Here is an 18,483-nt window from a genome sequence, read left to right on the forward strand (position 1 = left end):
TGTCCGTGCCTCCGTGGTAGGTCTTCCGAGATATATTTATGAAAAAAGTACATATAAATCTTCACTCACTTGTACATGCTGCTTGAAGCAAATCTTAATCCTACCTCCTAAGAGATAACATTTATTTGTAAATACTGAAATTTAATATGTAAATATAGAAATTTGACTTGTAAATGAATTAAGAAGCAATAAATTTTCTTTTTTGAGACTTAATTGTAATTTTCCTTTATATTTATTTGGGTGTGAAGACTATAGAATGGGAACTTGGTTTTGTGACTTGACCTTAAATTTAGTTTCTTACTGGGTGAAATTTACTGGTTATTTTTGTACTTGAGCTTTTTCTCCCTTCCATAAATTAATGTTTAAGGAAGTTTTAATTATGCAAACAAGATTTGACCAATTCAAATGCCTTACTGCTTAAGGGCACTATCATGATAATTGATATTCATTCATACCTACGGGGAATCTAATCAGTAATCAATTTGATTTGGATCCTTTCAAAACATCAAAACTAAGCAACTGTTTAAGTTTAAATTATCTAATTTAGTTTAGTTTTTTTTATTTGGAAATTATTTTTAAAGCTTGTATTTAAAAAATCATTTTCATTATGTGTTTTTAAAAATGAAAAATATTAAAAGAAAAACTGAAATACTAAATAATATTCCAAGATGTTATATAAGAATTTTCGCTCAATGATTTAATTACTTTTTAAGTTAAGATCAAGGCTTAATTAATGTGGGAAAGGGTGATGTTTGGGGAAAAATGAAAGTTTGATAGGTGAAAGTCAAGTGAAGAAGTAGCAATGCAGCAAGCCAGCAATATGCACTGACCCTAATGCATTCTTGTGTGAACATTTTACCACTGAAAGCTGCCTTAGTCATATGTGGAATTCTGATAAGGACGTTACAACTCAAAACATATACAATTACTTGTTGTCAAGTCTGACCATTTAACCAAAAATCAGCTAATTGAGGTGAACATGTCCTATTAGTAGCAACAACCCAAGCAAGATAGATCTCAAATTATAGGCAAATAAAATCGTTAGTTCAACACATATATAAAAACCCAGCCACGAATTAATGATCATCAAGGAACAGTAGATTCCTAGGATTATTGCAACAATATAGCTTATTGATTAATTATCCTGTTGCTTGAATAATGAATTTAACCTAATGCGATTACCTCAATTTGCCATTTGTAGGTTGCAAATTATTCCCTCTCTAAGTTCCTTTGCTTTTACTTCTGTCCAATCATAAATAAATTAAGGCCAACAATAGGATGAGTTTCCTGTTTTATTTTAATTCTGAAATCATCTTCTTTCACATTGCTAGCTAAAAGATTGTTGCCATAATTTTTTCCCTTCAGACAAAAATATAAAAATCTAATAAAAGTAATAGTTTTAAATATTTTGATATATTTATTACTTGAGTCAAATTCAAGTATTGTCAAATTCAATTACAAGAAAAACTCTTGTAAAAATGTTTTATACATTTATGCATATTTAAATTTAAAATTTAATATTTACGTAGTTATAATTTTGTTTACTTACTCCCTCAATTTAAAAATATAACACATTTTTAATCGAATTTCACTTTTTAATAAAGTAATTACTTACTTTTGAACTAACCATATCTTTTTATATTTACTCATATTAAACATCCTATAATAAATATAAAATTATTTTTAATAGAGATATTTTTTTAAAAAAGTAATGATTACACCTCAAAAAACTAAAAATGCCTCACATTTTTAAACATTCAACTCTTTAAAAAATACCTTATATTTTTTAATGGAGGAAATATTACTTAACACATCATACACGTTATTTAACATTTTCTAATTTCTACCTCTCTTCTTTGATGATTTAAAAGGAAGTGCAACTGTTGTACCCGATCCAATTTTGTTCATCCATACCCTCACCCCTTCATTTTCATCCTATAATCAGAAGAAAGAAATATAAATATTTTAATTAGCGAAGGATAACTCTAATCGGGATGGTAAAATCTATCACAGTACTCATTTTTGACCACTTTCTATCACACATTATTCATTTTGACCACTTTATGCAAATTCATGGATTCATTTTTGTTACTTAGAATTTTAAACTATTAAAAAACTTGTAAATTAATCCATTTGTAGGGTCCAAGTAGCAGATTGAGTTGATAATGGAACTAATTTCTCAACTAACAGTTAAGCACCAAATTTATTTGCAAATCTCACTCACAATCACAACTCACAACGTTTCCCATCGAACACGTGATACTTTTGAGATAGGTTCCAAAAAATTAATTTAATAATAATTAAGTTTCTAACAACCTTTTTTTAAAAATAAATCGTAATTATTGATTTAAATTATTGTAAATTTAAAATTTTGAATTATAAATTAAGCACTTACATTTTAATTGTTTAACTTAATATTTGAAAATCAATTAATGGTTAATAAATTGATATTTTTACACTTAACTGCCATTTTCTCTTCTTTTTTATAATCACTATCGTCTTCTGCCCAAATGCCCCTACTTCGCCATTCTATTCTCTTCCCAAACCACATCCTCTGTACCCGCGCGTTCAAATTCTTAATTATTAACGCTAAGCTCGAGCATGGTTGGTAGATTTAGCTATCAAGAAATTCGTCGAGAAGTGAGACGGAGTCTGTGGCTGTGCTGCCGAGGAACGATGAGCTTCAGTTCATCGGTAAATCGCGTAATGTAGCAGCAACTGTAAATGCTTATTGGAAATCTGCGCCGGAGCTCTGTGATTTCATCAGTGTAAGGATAATTCAACTTCGAGTTAATTGAAGTGTCAGTATGGGTTTTACTGTGGATAGGTAAAATTGAGGGATTGAAATGGAAGTAGCTTTGAACCAAAATGCAGTTTGCTCGGTGTAAGAGAAGGTATATCTCTTAATTCTTTTTCATGTTTCCATTTGTTTAGGTAAAAGCATACGTAATCGTTCAGAAATTTGTTCTATATAACCACGAATTGGGTCCGTGTATTAAAATCTTGCCCGTCCAATGCACGGGATTAAATCTAGTTTTGCATAAATTTAAGAATGTTTTTAAACTTGGATTGTTTGTTTGCCTATTCTTGCACTTTAAACCTGTGCAACAAAGTAGGTAAAGGTGAAAAAAGTATATTGGGGTTTACTCTGTGTATAGCTTTTTTTTTTTTTTTTTTGGCCAACAAGTTTTTGCTTGTTTAGCGTATATAACTTGAATGATAGACACTGGGAAGTTGGAATCTCCATGATGAACAATGCCCTTGAACCCTACAAAGCTACGCTTTCAAGTATTGATTTAAAAATAAAAAGAGAAATTTTTAGACATTAAGTAATGCTAAAACTTTATGAAATATACATGAATTTTTTTTTTAAATCATCATAGTTGTACGATCATCACCGATTATATACATTGATATGTGTAACAAATTGTCCACTCACTTCTAAATGAGTAGGCAAATCCCATACACACCTACAAAAACACAAGGAAATGACTACATATAAAGGCACATAATAACACAATTTTACAGATTAACTGCATCTGAATTTTGACAAATACTACGCAAGGAGTACTTATTTTGTCTGACTCATAATCATGGCAAAACAAAAACAAAAATATGGACCTGTAATACTCGAATCAATCGTCTTCAAAAACTTCATAAGAATCCGAATTCAAATCCGAGTCAAAATTCATTAAAAAAAAAAAATTAACCGTGAATCTTTCTTCGACGACATCTTGACGGTGGAGAGCATCCAGGATGAAATGGTTGAGGGTGGAGTAGTGGAGACTGGTTTTTCATACATCCAATCAAAGAATGTCCAGTTTTCTTGCACAGATCTTCACCTATATCCGATGCCTCAACCTGTTGCTTCATATTTGAATGCAATATGGTGGTCATTAGAACGAAGAAAATGAACCAGGTAGTATTCTTCATGGTAGAGATATATGAAATCTGCTTGATTTGTTAGTTTTTGAGCAATGTTAGGAATCAACAGTAAATTGGCCTGCAATTTATGTCAACCATGCCTTGCAGTTCAGCCGCTGAAATTATGACTTATTTTTGGTAATTTGCTATCTTAGGTTTTCCATGGATTTATTGCCCACTTTCAATTGTCACTAAATCTATATTATTCTATTAATTCATGATCCTTACTTCATCTTTTTATAATTTAGTTCTTCTTACAATTTTATTTTTTAAATATAATTTCTTTTATTATTAATAAATGTGATGACTAATAACTGAAGAAATTTTATTCTTGTTTTGATGTGAAAGTTACTATCTTGACTGCGTTGGGTAATTTATTTATTTTTCCTATTTAGTCTGTAATCCATGCCCTATGGGTTAATAGGGTTTTATGATCGTTGCCAAGGGTTGATATAACCCTCTTCCCTTTTTGTTCTTGGCTTTGGTGGATGTACAATGAAAAAACAGGCGGAATTCCTATTAAGTCCAAAAAAAGTCTTCTATTCTCGGGTGATGCGCTGGCATTTTTCACTTTGGTATCATGTTATGGCTAAAAGTTGTTTAAAATTAACATAGGGTTAATTAGTCAACAATTTCGTATATTTAATTGAATATTGCCAAGGGGCAGATTGTTCATATAACTATATCTTTGAGATACTTCAAATCATTAGCAGTTTTGGTCCTTTCAAAATCAGGTTATATATGTCAAGGCTAAAAGGCCAGGTGACAAGAAATCTTTTACGGCCAATCAAACAAGTTGCGGTTAACTACAGTTGATAGAGTCACTATGATGATTCCTCAACCAATCATTTGGGATTTTTTATGGTTAATTTGTTTGGCAGTGTCGTGTTTGTTGGATGCTTAAATCGTCGTTGTTCGTCTGCCACAACTACATGCAAATATAATGCAATGAACCCAACGTGTGGGACAGTGTTTGCAAGTGAGAGTCGGAATTTCTGATGGCTATAACTGCAAGTTTACTGTATGATATCCAGAATTCCAGACAGACAGAGAAAGACATGAGACATAGAGAAAAAGGACAGATAGGTAATAACCAATAAGGTCTCTTTAGTTATTCCATGAATTTTACCTTTTTACCTGTTACTCTTTTCCATTGATCTCCAGTTCAAATGATTAACTAATTCATTATCTATGGCTAGAATCATTTTCAATTACAGGTAACTGCATATTGTGCCTTGGGCGAAAAAGGGAAGTGTGAACGAGTATGAAAAGAAAATGCAAACTTCATACGTTATTTCATTTTTCTGTGCTATTTTTTATTTAAATATATAATTGTACGTGAAAGCATCTTCATAAGTTTAGGTGAAGTTAAGTTATAGTAATATTAGGAGGGGGTAATTTGAGACATGTGCATGACCTTTAATGGCTTCCTTCGTTGATGAACAAGTGTCAACTGTTTCAAAGCAACAGCACCACCTTCATCACTCTGTCTCATGCAGTCACAGGGTTCCCCCACTGGCTCCATAGATCGGGCCACTCCTTCTACGCCGTCATCATTTGTCATAACACCACCATTCGGATTTATCTTTCCATTGTGTACAAAAAAAATTAAAAAAAAAAAGGTGAAAAGAGAGGGGAAGTTGTTATACATTATCTTCTTTTTTTCCACTGAAAAATTGTTTTATTTCTGAAATTCCATTACAATGGTCCCTCTACAATGAAAATAAAGGGATTAAACTAAAGATTTTAGTACAATCAAGTCAAGAATCCCATAATAGTAGTCTTACAATAAAAGTGAAATTTATTTCTTTTACCTATCATGTTAGTTTTTTCCTTTTTTTTTTTTTTTGAAATGAGCTCTCTTTTTAAAGTTGTATTTGTCATATTGTTATTTTCATGGAGAAGTTCATGTCATGGAAAAGACTGGCCATGGAGCTTTATAAGTCCCACGCCTATAAATTTAAGGGATTTTTTTGCCTAATAGGGTTAATTTCAGGGATGCATTATGAATCACCCTCAGTTTTTTTAAATAAAAATGAATACTTTTTTGTTATAGTTCATCACAGTTGAATATGTTATATGTACAGCATCCACGCTAATAGTGAATGAAGTGAGGATGGAGGGGTAGGAGGGTGATGTGTGAATGAGGTATGAAAATGGCAGAATTGAAATCTTAGGAGGATGTCAGAAGGGAGGAATCCAATATTGCAATAATGAAAGGCATGCAATTCCCAAATCACAAATACCAACACCTTCTCCATAATTTGATCCTCCTTCCAATGAACGAACAAGAATCAAAATACCCCCAAGTTCATCCCCCTCGCCTTCACCACTTATGTTTCCTCTCTCTCCCTATTCCCTCACTTCACGACAAATCTCACCGATCCATTTCCTCCACACCGGTTCTTCCCATTGGCTCTCTTCTTTTTCTCTAACCGAACACCGCCCTCACATCCCTCCCTCTCTCCAAATGATTCTTCTTCCACCATTACGCCTCCTCTTCCAGAATTACTTTCCCTCTAAGCAAACCACCCAAGTTCCACTTTCATTCTCCCGACCTTGTGCCACATTGAACCAAATTGTCTTCTTCGTTGGCGCTGTGACTTTTAGATAGATGACTGATGCGAATGCTGCTTCGTTCGAGGCGTTTCTTCGAGAATGGATGGTGCGGCAGAAGGACCTCCTCGATGAGCTTGTCTCTGCTCGGCGAAGACGCCACGAACTGCACGACGATGATCGCAGAGAGCTGATTTCTCGGGTGCTTTCCCACTACGAGCAGTACTACCAAGAGAAATCGAGAATCGCGAACCGTGACATCCTCCTCGCCTTCTCTCCCTCTTGGTTCAGTTCCCTGGAACGATCCTTTCTCTGGATCGCGGGATTCAAACCGGGGATGGTGATTCAGCTTGCGAATCAAGTTTTGGATGATTTGTCCGAAGAACAGAGGGAGAGAATAAACGAGCTCAACCAGGAGACGAAGTCGGAAGAGCGGGCGCTTAACGACGAGTTGGCGAAGATTCAAGAGAGCGTGGGAGCACCGCCGCTGGTGGAGGCGGCGAGAAGCCATGGGAGATCGGGTTTGGGCGAGTCGTATAGAGCAGGGGAGGGTGGTGAAGTGCCGGAGACGTTGAAGATCGCGTTGGAGAATTTGATGGTGAATGCAGACACGTTGAGGATGAACATGGCGTTGAAGATGACGAAGATATTGAAGCCATGTCAGGCTGTGAATGTGCTGGTGGCCGTGGCCGAGCTTCACGTCAGGATTAGAACGTGGGGTCTGGAAAAAGACGCACAGGGTGGTGCATGTGGGTAGGAAGGTATCTGTGGTTTATTACTACTTTACTGGAATCTCAAGGATTTTCTGTTTCAGCAAATTTTTCTATTCCGACCAAATCATGTCATTTGATTTGATTCGGTCTGAAACTAAATTTTATTTTTTTGAAACTGTTTTGAAGTCAGAGTCTCCTACCTTCGTCGGCATTATGCATATAGTATTCTACGGTGGAATGTATATATTTTTTGGCCGCCTACGGCTGAATGTGTTTAGTTCTATGTGTTGATGATTTCAAAGTTGCAGCCTTTTGTATTCATAGAGTGTACTTAGAATTTTATTATCCTATTGTAATACAACTTGATGTATTGATGATCTTCATCTTCATCTTGTTCTTCTATGGGCATAATTCATAACCGGTACATTAGAATTTCGAGACATTTTGTTTTTTTAACCTTTCAATTTCTTTGTTTTTGGGACCAAATCTTTCCATCACTGTTAACATCTATAATCATAATGTTTTCTTTTTCTCTCCTAAAAATAGTAACCTAACCAAACATAATGATTTAAATATTATTCATTTACTTCAGGCCAAAAAAAAAAAACAAAATATTATTCATTTACTTAACTTGAATGCAAATACAGGCTTATACTGATTTTAAATGAATTATATTATTTATAATTCATAATAGAAGGCTTCCTGAATATTATATATAATGTATAGATGAAACATAGAGAATCAATTTAATGGTCAAGGGAATGCAACCATCTACATAGATAATATTGGTAATAGCTAATACATAATTTATAATATATAGAGAATGAGAATGAGAATACAACCAAATTTAGACTAATAGTTAGGGAATACCAACAAGTACCCGGAATTGTACCAACTTAATTAGATGTTTCAAGGTTGACTTCAAGGAATATAATAGCAGCGTCTGATAAGCATTGGATGATAAAACTTTCACCTAAAAGAATTCCGACCGACTGGATCCAAATTAGTCGAAGTCGTTAATATTAACAAAAAAAAAAAAAGATGGTTGAGGGATGTCTGCGTGGAAGACCTAAGTGAAAAGGCACTTATCTATCAGCAGCCACAACAAATTTCCTCTTTATTATCTCCATCAGCACTCATTTGAACGTAGGTTTTTCTTTTTCCCTGGTTTATTGGGCCATTGTCTCAACTCTTCGCTTTTGTTTGGAATTTGTTCTTGACTAGCATGGGATGTAGTTGTCAGCAGCTTGGGCTATATTACAATGTCGGGGTAGGTCATCTCACCAATTTATGCCCTTTGGATTAATATCTAGTGGTATCTCAGTCCTTCTCGGTGAATGTTTTCTTTGAATGAGCATTGAACAATGATGAATGGCATAAATAATTAATATTGAGGTAAAGCATATCTAGAGGAGAGGTGCTTCTGTTAATATTCGACTTCCATGTCAGCGTTGAGGATAATGATCCTCCCACGTTTCAAGTGTTCGAATCAACATTAAGAGAGAAGAGAGAAGAGGTACTTCCATAAATGGGCCCCAGGCTCTCAAGCAACATCCCAGAACATCATTATTTTTTCATAACTGTAAGTTTGTATTTTGTCCATATTCAATGTGAGATTTGGTGGTTTTATTTTGATTGTCAATGACCTAACACAACTCTCTTTTTATCTAGACTAGAGACCAACTATGAAACATATGCAGAGTTAATGTTAAAGTAGTGAATGTTAGACTTTAAAACGACAAGTATAAAATTAAAGTAGTAAATATAAAAATGTTAAAATGAATGTGTAGGTATATAAGAAAAAATAAGACTCATGATATGTACATATGAGAAAGAGTCAATGTAACATATACGAAGGAGAAGATGATTGAAAATCATTTAAAATGATTTGAATATGTGCAAACAATGCTATGAGAGGCACAAGTGAAAAAGGTGAAGTAGATAATCTTGAACCACGTGAAGAAAGATAGATGAAGGCTCAAGAGAACACATAATGAAAATTGTTAAACAAGGCATTTTGGTTAATAATATAACCAAAAATTTGGTTATTAATGGAGTATAATAGTATCATGCAACACACATAGCTAGTAATAATCACAAAGGAGGGAAGCCAGCCAATTCAACAGGAAAGCTTACATAAATGACCTAGGTCTCTTGCCACTATATTCAATGGAACTTTGCTTACATTGACACCTACACAAAAATGAATTTTTCAAGCTAAATGAATACATAAAAGAAGGATGAACTTCAAGTGATAAATTAGGATAAATGGGGCGGGAAAACTCATGTATGAAAAGTACCATCAGTTTGGCACTGAAAGTACTTACCATTTCATTTATAGGTTATGCCTAACAACAACAACAACAAGCCTTTATCTCATTAGGTGAGGTCCGCTATATGGATTATAAAATACCATTGAGCTCTATCATTTATCAAGATTTTAAAAATATTATTAATTAAAAGATCGCGTTCAACAACTTCCAAGAGTGTTCTCTTAGACCTTTTTCTGCCCCTTTTAACAGGGCTCAAAGTTATATGTTTTACTCTTCTCATTAGTGCCTTACGCGGTCTTCTTTGTACATGTCCAAACTATCTCAAATGATTTTCTACCATTTTTCCTCAATAGGTGCTACCCTTACTTTTTTGTGTACGTGCTCAATTTGAATTTTATTTTTATGTGTATGTCTGCATATCCATCATAACATTTTCATCTTTGCTACTCCAACTTTATGCTTTTGCTATCCCATTAGAGCCCAGCTTTCGCTACCATATAACATAGTCGGTCTGATAGCAGTACAATAAAACTTTCTTTTAAGTTTATTAGGCGTCTTATGATCACAAATAACTTCTTTAACTTTTCTCCAATTAAATCACCCAACTTGAATCCTATATGAAATATCTCCACTGATTTCACCATCATTTTGAATGATGGCTCCCAAATATTTAAACTTTTCTACTTGAGGTATAATTTGATCTCTCAATTTTACTTTCAAATTACTGTCGACTAGTCTCTTACCAAATTTACAATATAAATATTCCGTCTTACTCCTACTCAGACGGAAACCTTTCGACTCTAATGTCCTCCTCCATAACTCAAGTTTACAATTAATCTCTTCTCTTGTCTCTATTATAAAAACTATATCATCCGCGATGGGCATACATTTGAGAATTTCTCCTTCAACATTTTCTATCAAAATATTTAGGAACAAGTTAAATAGATAAAGATTCAAAATGATCCCTAATGTAATCTAATCTTTATAGGAAAATTCTTTGTTTGATCACTAGACATTTTTATACTAGTTTTTACCCTCTCATACATATCTTGTATAACTTTAATAAAAGCAATCCGTACTCTCTTCTTTTTTAAAGCTTTCCAAAGCACTTATCTTGGTATACGGTCATAAATTTTTTTCAAATTAATAAAAATCATGTGTAAATCTTTATCTTTACAATGATACTTTTTTATTAATCCCCTTAGTAGATAAATCACCTCTATAGTCGATCCACCTGGCATAAAACCAAACTAATTCTCAGAAATACTTATCTCTAATCTCAACCTATGTTTAATTATTTTCTCCCACAATTTCATTGTGTATCTCATGAGTTTAATCCCTCTATAGTTAGTATAATTCTGAATATCCCCTTTATTTTTATAAATAAGAATTAATGTACTTCTCCTCCCTTCATCAAGCATTTTCTTAGGCCATAAAATCACATTAAATAACTTAATTAACTATCTCACCCCTTTTTCACCTGAACATTTCCATACTTCAATAGATATACAATCAGGTTCGTTGACTCTACCATTTATCATTTTTTTAAGAGCTTCCTTTATCTCGTTCTTACATATTATTCAATAGAATGACAAATTTATACACCTTACCTGTTCTAGATCTCTTGATTTTTTTTCTCTACTCTTAGCAATCTTATAAATGTTTTATTTTCCTTTCTTTGTCTCAAGACTCTTATAAAATTCTTCAAAAACTTTAGAACGAACTTTACTCACAATTCTCTTAGTTCTCTTCTTAACCATACAATATCTTTTCCAATTTTCCTCATTATTACACAAATGTATGGCTTTAAAACAGTTTTTTTGTTTGATTTTGTTTTATACACTATTATTCCACCACCAAGACTCATCTCTCAAACCAAAACCTTTTGATTCTCTTAAAATTACTTTTGCAACCTCCTTTTTCTTTTTAACCATGTCTTTCCCACAAGATGTTAACACTTCTCTGATATTCCCAAATTCCTTCATCCAAAAAATTTCACTTGAAAATATCTTGTTTCTTACCTTTTAATTGTCACCACTTAATCATTGGTACTACTACTTATCGATATTTTTTAGTTTTACTCATAATACACACATAAAAAATAAGGACCTTATGTTGTGTTGTTACAGCATTCCCGAGAATCACCTTGTAATTTTTACAGAATCTTCTATCCGTGTTCCTAACTAAAAGAAAATCAATCTGTGACCTTGAGGTTCCACTCTTATAAGTGATAAGATGTTCATCTTTCTTCTTGAAATAAGTGTTGACAATTTTAAAATCATATACCAATAAGAAATCAAGAATAATTTATCCTTCATTGTTTAACTCTCCAAAACCAAAACCACCATGCACTTTCGCATACTAACCAGCCTCCCTCCTGACATGCCCATTAAAATCTCTTCCAATAAAAACCTTTTCACTCTGTGGTATGTGTTGAATCAATCCGTCCAAATCCTCCCAAAATAATTCCTTAAGACTAGCTTCTGTCCCAACTTAAGGCGCATAAGAGCTAACAATATTAACAGTCTCATGTCTAACTATCATTTTTAAGAAAATAATTCTGTCTCTAATTTTGCTAATTTCTACAACGTTCTTCTTCCACTTCTTATCAACAATGATGCCTACTCTATTGCATATACTTACTTTTACTGTATACCAAAGTTTAAAATTTTGAATATCCTTAACTTCTTCTCCATGTCATTCTGTTTCTTGCAAGTATAGAATATTAATTTTTCTTTGAATCATAACCCCTACAACCTTTTCAAATTTACAGTTCAATGTCTCAACATTTCAAATGTCAAATCTAATCTTACTCTAATGGACTAACTTTTTTAGCCGTGTACGTCCAGAATGATGCCAATTAGTTAAATCTGTAGTTAAAAATTAACAAATATGCAACTTTAATTTAATGAGATCAAGTCTTGTGCAGCAAATATTGTGAATGTGATTCGTAAGTGACAAGGCACGCATTGTCTACTACAAATCGGCTTCATGATATTGGCTTAGCATGGAATCGGAGCATGTTTCTGCATTTTCCGAATACAACAAAAAAATGTCAAGATAGACTCCGCATGCCTGCAAAGTGTTGTGAGACTATAACATTAAACAAGTGATCATTTCAGATATGGGAATCCTCTTTCCCAACACCAAAAAAGAGAACAAATGTCATAGTAGAAATTATAACAGACCGTCCATCAATCAATACTCAACTCTAACAGAAAAAACGAAAAGAGCAAATGCAGACAAGAAACGTACTACAAGGGAAGATCATATTATTTTCCATTTTACTGAGTCATCATCTATACAAACACTTGTATGATTATTAAATCCGCTAGAAGATTGTTTCTGAATTAGAAACCCACCACAGCAGAGAATTGAGTAGATAAAATCAGTCCATGGGAATACTTTACATTTTTACAGTCGACTTCTTTGGGCAACAGGCCTGAGGCTGGATAAACCAGTAACTTCCCTTCCTGTAACCAGTGTGTTAATGTCATATGTGCCTTCATACGTATAAATAGGTTCCAAATCACAGAATGCCTGCGATGCAAGATATACATTTGAGAGAGGCTTTTCTTTTTAGTCAGAAAACAAAGTTGCTCATATAGGCCCAAGGTCAATCTCAGCGAAAAAGAGATTAAAAAAATAAAAAGACTCCATAAGTTGCATTATTATAGCGTGGAAGTGCTCCTTGGATGTCTAGAAATATTCGTCTAACGCAAAGGGGACCATCAATGTGGCAAAACAAGGATGTGGAAGCCTTTCCCGAACTTCATCCCCATCACCACACTACTGTCCCATGTCCTTCCTATTTGGCGGGGACATACTCATATTTGCATAGCTCTATGAAGTTCCAGTAAAATTTTGAAAAACAAAAATAACCAAGAAGTAAATTTGAATGCATTCCTAAAAATAAATATATATTAATGTTTAGAAATGAAAATTATCAACGTGCGTATATTATTGTGCATATATATACAAAAATAACTGAATAGGATGAAATGAATGAATTCTACTAATTTTGATAAAATGGGGATCGGGAAAAAGGTCAGTTTCAATACTTTATCACTTTCTCAGAAAAAGGTCACAAGGGTCATTTTTCAACTCAAAATCACTCTTTTCATTCCGTTTTCCATCAATCCTTGCCATCTTATTTTAATAGACTTCATGCTTGGTAATATCTACTCGAATTAATCCCATTTTTATCTAGATCAAATTGGATGTTCAGAAAAAAAAAAAAAAACTTAATTTAAGAATTAATAATAATAACCTTTGCCACTAGAAAATCAGCCAGAATTCCATTGCCACCAAGTAATTCACGTCCCAGGGCAGCTGTTTCTCTTGCCCTCAAGGTGATCCACGACTGAAAATTGATAACAAAAGTTAATTAGCAGCTAGCACAACCACTGATGATGACAGAGACCTAAATTGAATGCTTGTTATTCGCTAAGAAGCACCAAGGTCAACAACAAACGTGACAAGATCACCAGATACACAGACACATGATGCAAGGGTTATGACATAACCTTCCCTAAGCTGGCATGACCTGGAGTCATTTTACCATTCTCATACAACTTGCAAAGGCGCCAACCAACAAGAATCATTGCTTGAATGTTACCAAGCATCTGAACAAGTTTCTGTTGATTGATTTGGAAAGCTGCCAATGGTGCTCCAAACTGTTTCCTCTCCTTTAGGTACCTTTAAATTACTCAAGAGTTTAGAATGCTTTCCTAATTTAAGTACGAAGCATGCCAATAAAGCACATACCTATGACACATATCATATATGCCCATTGAAATGCCAATAGGTTGCCAAGCAACCATCACACGCGAAACAGCAAGTACCTATTTCATAATGCAGAGAACAAATAACCACTATGCAGATCAAGAAACAAGCGTAAAAGGATGACCGATATATGGACAAGATGAACTGAGGAGATGGTAATCTCAACTTGTTATCCAAGGATGATTTATACTTGAAGAGTATTCTTGTTTTTGTGGTAAAGGCATGATGATATTTGAAGATTATTCCAGCCTAAAGAGGGGGGAAAGGGGGCAAAACACAGGCATCTGATCTTGCAAATAAACTAGAAGACATTAGAAGAATCCTAAACAGGTACAAGACTACAAGGACAAAGGATCTAAGACAATGATGTCCTCCAAGTTCTAGCAACACGTAAGGATTAAATTAGAAATTTCTTGTTGAAGTCGTCTGCAGTTTAAGATCATAGCAAAGAAAAAATCAACATACAATCTTACCTTATTTGTATCCTGAAAAGAGTTCACTCCAGGAATTCTATCCTCATCAGGGACAAAAACTTTCTTCAAAAGAATGTCTCCATTTTGAACGATCCTGAGTCCAATTTTGTTCTCTATTTTCGTGACTATCAAACCAGGTGCATCCTTTTTCACAATATACCTAAGTTATTGGTCAAAAACCACATGGAGAAACATGAGAACTTGTGAAAAAAGATCAACGGATCAAGAAAATATGGGTATTTGAGTAAAAACTTGAACGCACATGAGCATGCACATGCACATATATATAATGAGACTAAGAACATTAGTTATATACCCATTTATCTGATTTGTTGTGGTATTCCTAGCAAAGATAACTAACAAATCAGCAAATGTACTGTTTCCTATCCAGCGTTTCTGGCCCTCAAGGATCCAACCTCCTTCAACCTGATATTTTCAACGCAAACCATTTTACAAGATTGAAGAAATTTGAATACTTAAATAGAGTGAAATTTGACTGCCAAAATAAAGTGAAAAAGACACAATAGAAGTTGTTGCAAAAGCAAATAGATAGGATGAGTAAGGTACTAGACCCTTGTTGCTGTTGTCTTTAAAGCGCTGGCATCGCTTCCATAATCAGGCTCAGTTAAAGCCTAACAAATGGAAAAATAAACATCTTTAACAAGTGGTGCCACAGCAAACTGATGAGATGACAGAAAAGGGAACTTACCCAACATGCTACAGTGCGTAGCTGTGCCAATGAAGGTAGATACTTTTGCTTCTGATCTTCTGATCCACACAAAGCTGTACTTGACAATTAATAAAAGAAACAAAAAGAAATCAGGAATTGTTGATAGATTTTCCTGATGGATGAAACAATAAGCATTCAAACATAGGGGTGTTACCAATAGTGAGCATTGCCAAGGATGAATGAACCAAAATGAAAGTTGAACAGCTTGCATCAACTCTAGCAATTTCTGCTGTGGCTACAGCACTTCCAGTAACAGAAAGACCAGGGCATCCATAACCCTGAGAATCAGAACTAGCTAAGCACCTCCTTTACCATGTCTCTTATAATAGAATATATATACACATAATATGCAAGACAGAACCTTGATAGTGCCACCAGCAATACGCAGTGCGCCAAGTTTTGGAATAACATGGAAAGGAAACTTAGCCTTCTCCCAATACTTCAGGGGGGAAACACAAGCAAACAAGAGATTTGATTCAAGAAGAAAGAAAAGAATAAAGGCAGTCAAAACACAATGGAACAATCATATCATATTCTCATTTTAAATGGATCACAGGAAGATACCTCAGCCATTATAGGAGCAACTTCTTTTTCCATGCACTCTTTTACTTTCATTCTAACAGCCTGCTCCTCCAGAGTCAATATGTCATTAAATTGATAGTAATCTGAAGCTGTAGTGTTCAACAATCAAGAACATTAAATCCTGAATCAAGTCAAAAATATTTACAAACTTGACAAATCATGCAATGGGGAAGACACAGAAGTGAAGGATAAGGACTGCATTTTAGAACTTTAAATGTAAATCTTAAAATAGTGAGCATCAATATAATGAATGTTCGGCTTCTTTGCTCTGTCTAACAACAAAGATTTTCGCAAGGTAACAATAGCTTGGGAAGGGAGATAAACTGAACAAGTAATGAAATTTTTTTTTTTAATCCCCAAAGAATTGGGCCACCTAATGCCTCTACTGTTTTAGAATGGGGAAAATGGGGAAAACTAGCATGAATTATATATCTTAACTGGAGAATTTTTATAGAAAAGAATTTGAGGGCAGAGGAAACACTTGTGAGATCACTTGGCAGGGTCTCCCTCACAGGAACTCAAGCCACAGTATAGTCAATATGTACAAGTAATATTATTAACATGTACTCACAGAAAAAAGCTCCAACAGATTTTGGATTCAGGCACAGTCAGGGCTAGTCTGTTATTGATTAAAACTGTTGCATAATATTACTATTGTACTTTCAATTCAGTAAATTCTAAGTGCAGATGTTAGATATAACAATTTTGAGAAATTCATGCATGTATAGAGAGTAGTTTTCGTTCAGAAGGGTGAAAAAGTAGTCCTATTTATTATAAATTAAATGTTAAGACATACAACACAGTAAAGGAAGAAAGGGGGGCATCCAGTTTCTAAGCACATGAACCAAATCTAGTCTATTATATCAAACATATATAAGCACATCATATGCAAAGTTTTTAAAACAGCATGATAGTCTAGAGACACAATCGACCTCTTCTTTAAACCTCTTTAGTCTAGGTGAAGTAAAGCTTCCAAAACATCAGATTTCTCTAAACATGACGTGAACTATGAAAAACAAATCTTACCACATGGAGGAAATATAGAGGCTGGAGTCGCTTGAGGAAATGCTACAGAGATATCCAGCGATGGCAAATAAAAATAGGAAGGCATCTCATTTTTCACAACATCGCCTGTGAAATCAAAGTATGTAACAATAGCTCTTATTAACCATCATATATGGCAATTATATTCAAAGGACCGATTAAAAATCATAGGATAAGAATAATCATTCTATCAGATCAGAGCAAGAGACAAGAAATAGCGCAGGGTCTTCAATTGGTGCGTTTCCACTACCAAGACACTGTGTACGATAACAAAAAGCTCCCATGAATTGGAAATAAGACGCTGGAAACTGATAATAATAATAATAATAATCATAATAATACAGTTCCATAACCAGTACATAATCATGAACATCATGCCACTCCTCAGAACTAATATAATCCATATAATAGCATCCTCAAGCAATATTCTTATGAATTTTAAAGAGAAAAGTCAAACTAGAAAATCAACATGACTAACTAAAACTAGATAGAATTACGGTACAATTATAAAGAATTCTACAAGCATACAAGAGCATTTAGAAATGGCAAATGAAAATGCGATACAGACCTCGATTCTTAGAAGAAGGGACAGTCATGGTGACGAATAGCAGAATAATTAGGGTTTTACAGGTGAAGGAAAAATGGTTGAAGTATCGAGGCTGTGAAGAAACAACGGAAAGGAGAGCTAGGATTTGGATGAAACTGGCCGACAATAAAAAATTGATGGCGATCAAATTGACCCGGAGGCCTGCCGGATGGGTACGCAATTCAAAGTCAGTTTCATGCTTCCACGTCAGCAAAATGCGGATTTCCGTCTCATCAGTGTACTTTTTTTTTGTTGAGAGGATGACAAAGAGTTTCAATTAATTTAAGTTAATTTTAAGTATTAAATTTTAAAAATTTATAATTCAATCTCTCAATTTTATAATTTTTTTATGGTGAATTTGTATCTCTTATTTTAAATTTTAATATAAAAAAATTTTTTATTCTTCAACCATGTTAAAATTTAAAAAATAAGTTACAAATTCATCACAATACAATTATAAAATTAAAAGATGGACTTATAAATTTATGAAGTTTAACACTTGAGACCTAAATTAAATTAATTAATTTTTTTAGACCTCTTTATCATTCTCTCTATTTTTTAAAAAAAATATTTTTTTATCCTTTAATTGTAAGATTTCAATTTAATTTTTTAATTTTGTAAAATATTTTTCAATTTTTTAATATTATTGATTTTAAATAATTATTTTTATGTCAATTATTATTTTTTAAAAAATTAAATTAATATGTTAATATTTTTTATAACAAAACTGTTAAGGTTAAAAGATTAAAAAGGTATTTTATATAATTAAAAAATTAAAATAAATTTTACAGAAAATAAAACATGAAATGTAAATTTT

At 33.5% G+C, this 18,483-nt stretch overlaps 2 protein-coding genes across 9 annotated transcripts; one reads left to right on the forward strand and one right to left on the reverse strand.

The window, feature by feature from the left end:
• The first annotated feature begins 2,532 nt into the window (after positions 1-2,532).
• Positions 2,533-7,523, forward strand: LOC129288225 (protein ZW2-like). 3 transcript variants are annotated; one of them, XM_054924738.1, is made up of 3 exons: positions 2,533-2,894; positions 4,806-5,010; positions 6,012-7,523. In XM_054924738.1, the coding sequence occupies exon 3, from the start codon at positions 6,539-6,541 to the stop codon at positions 7,235-7,237; it is 699 nt and encodes a 232-aa protein (XP_054780713.1). In that variant the 5' UTR covers positions 2,533-2,894; positions 4,806-5,010; positions 6,012-6,538; the 3' UTR covers positions 7,238-7,523. The 3 variants fall into 3 exon arrangements, 2 of the variants coding, with proteins under 2 accessions (XP_054780713.1, XP_054780714.1); XM_054924739.1 differs by having other exon boundaries at positions 2,533-2,768; XR_008587961.1 differs by lacking the exon at positions 6,012-7,523 and adding an exon at positions 5,124-6,002 and having other exon boundaries at positions 2,533-5,010.
• Positions 7,524-9,359: 1,836 nt separating this feature from the next.
• LOC129288224 (acyl-coenzyme A oxidase 4, peroxisomal-like) lies at positions 9,360-17,808 on the reverse strand. 6 transcript variants are annotated; one of them, XM_054924737.1, is made up of 14 exons: positions 17,649-17,808; positions 17,063-17,167; positions 16,019-16,125; positions 15,816-15,893; positions 15,609-15,732; positions 15,434-15,507; positions 15,297-15,356; positions 15,041-15,150; positions 14,725-14,884; positions 14,234-14,310; positions 13,993-14,164; positions 13,737-13,829; positions 12,877-12,939; positions 9,360-9,386 (listed from the first exon to the last, which is right to left on the reverse strand). In XM_054924737.1, exons 1-14 carry the CDS (start codon positions 17,674-17,676, stop codon positions 9,375-9,377), a joined length of 1,263 nt encoding a protein of 420 aa, XP_054780712.1. In that variant the 5' UTR covers positions 17,677-17,808; the 3' UTR covers positions 9,360-9,374. The 6 variants fall into 6 exon arrangements, with proteins under 6 accessions (XP_054780712.1, XP_054780706.1, XP_054780711.1 ...); XM_054924731.1 differs by lacking the exon at positions 9,360-9,386 and adding an exon at positions 12,202-12,541; XM_054924736.1 differs by lacking the exon at positions 9,360-9,386 and adding an exon at positions 12,203-12,492.
• Between the last annotated feature and the right edge of the window lie 675 nt (positions 17,809-18,483).

This window comes from Prosopis cineraria, unplaced genomic scaffold (assembly GCF_029017545.1).
Source record: "Prosopis cineraria cultivar Desert tree isolate PC_DT_omini unplaced genomic scaffold, ASM2901754v1 PC12, whole genome shotgun sequence".
Lineage (NCBI taxonomy): Eukaryota > Viridiplantae > Streptophyta > Magnoliopsida > Fabales > Fabaceae > Prosopis > Prosopis cineraria.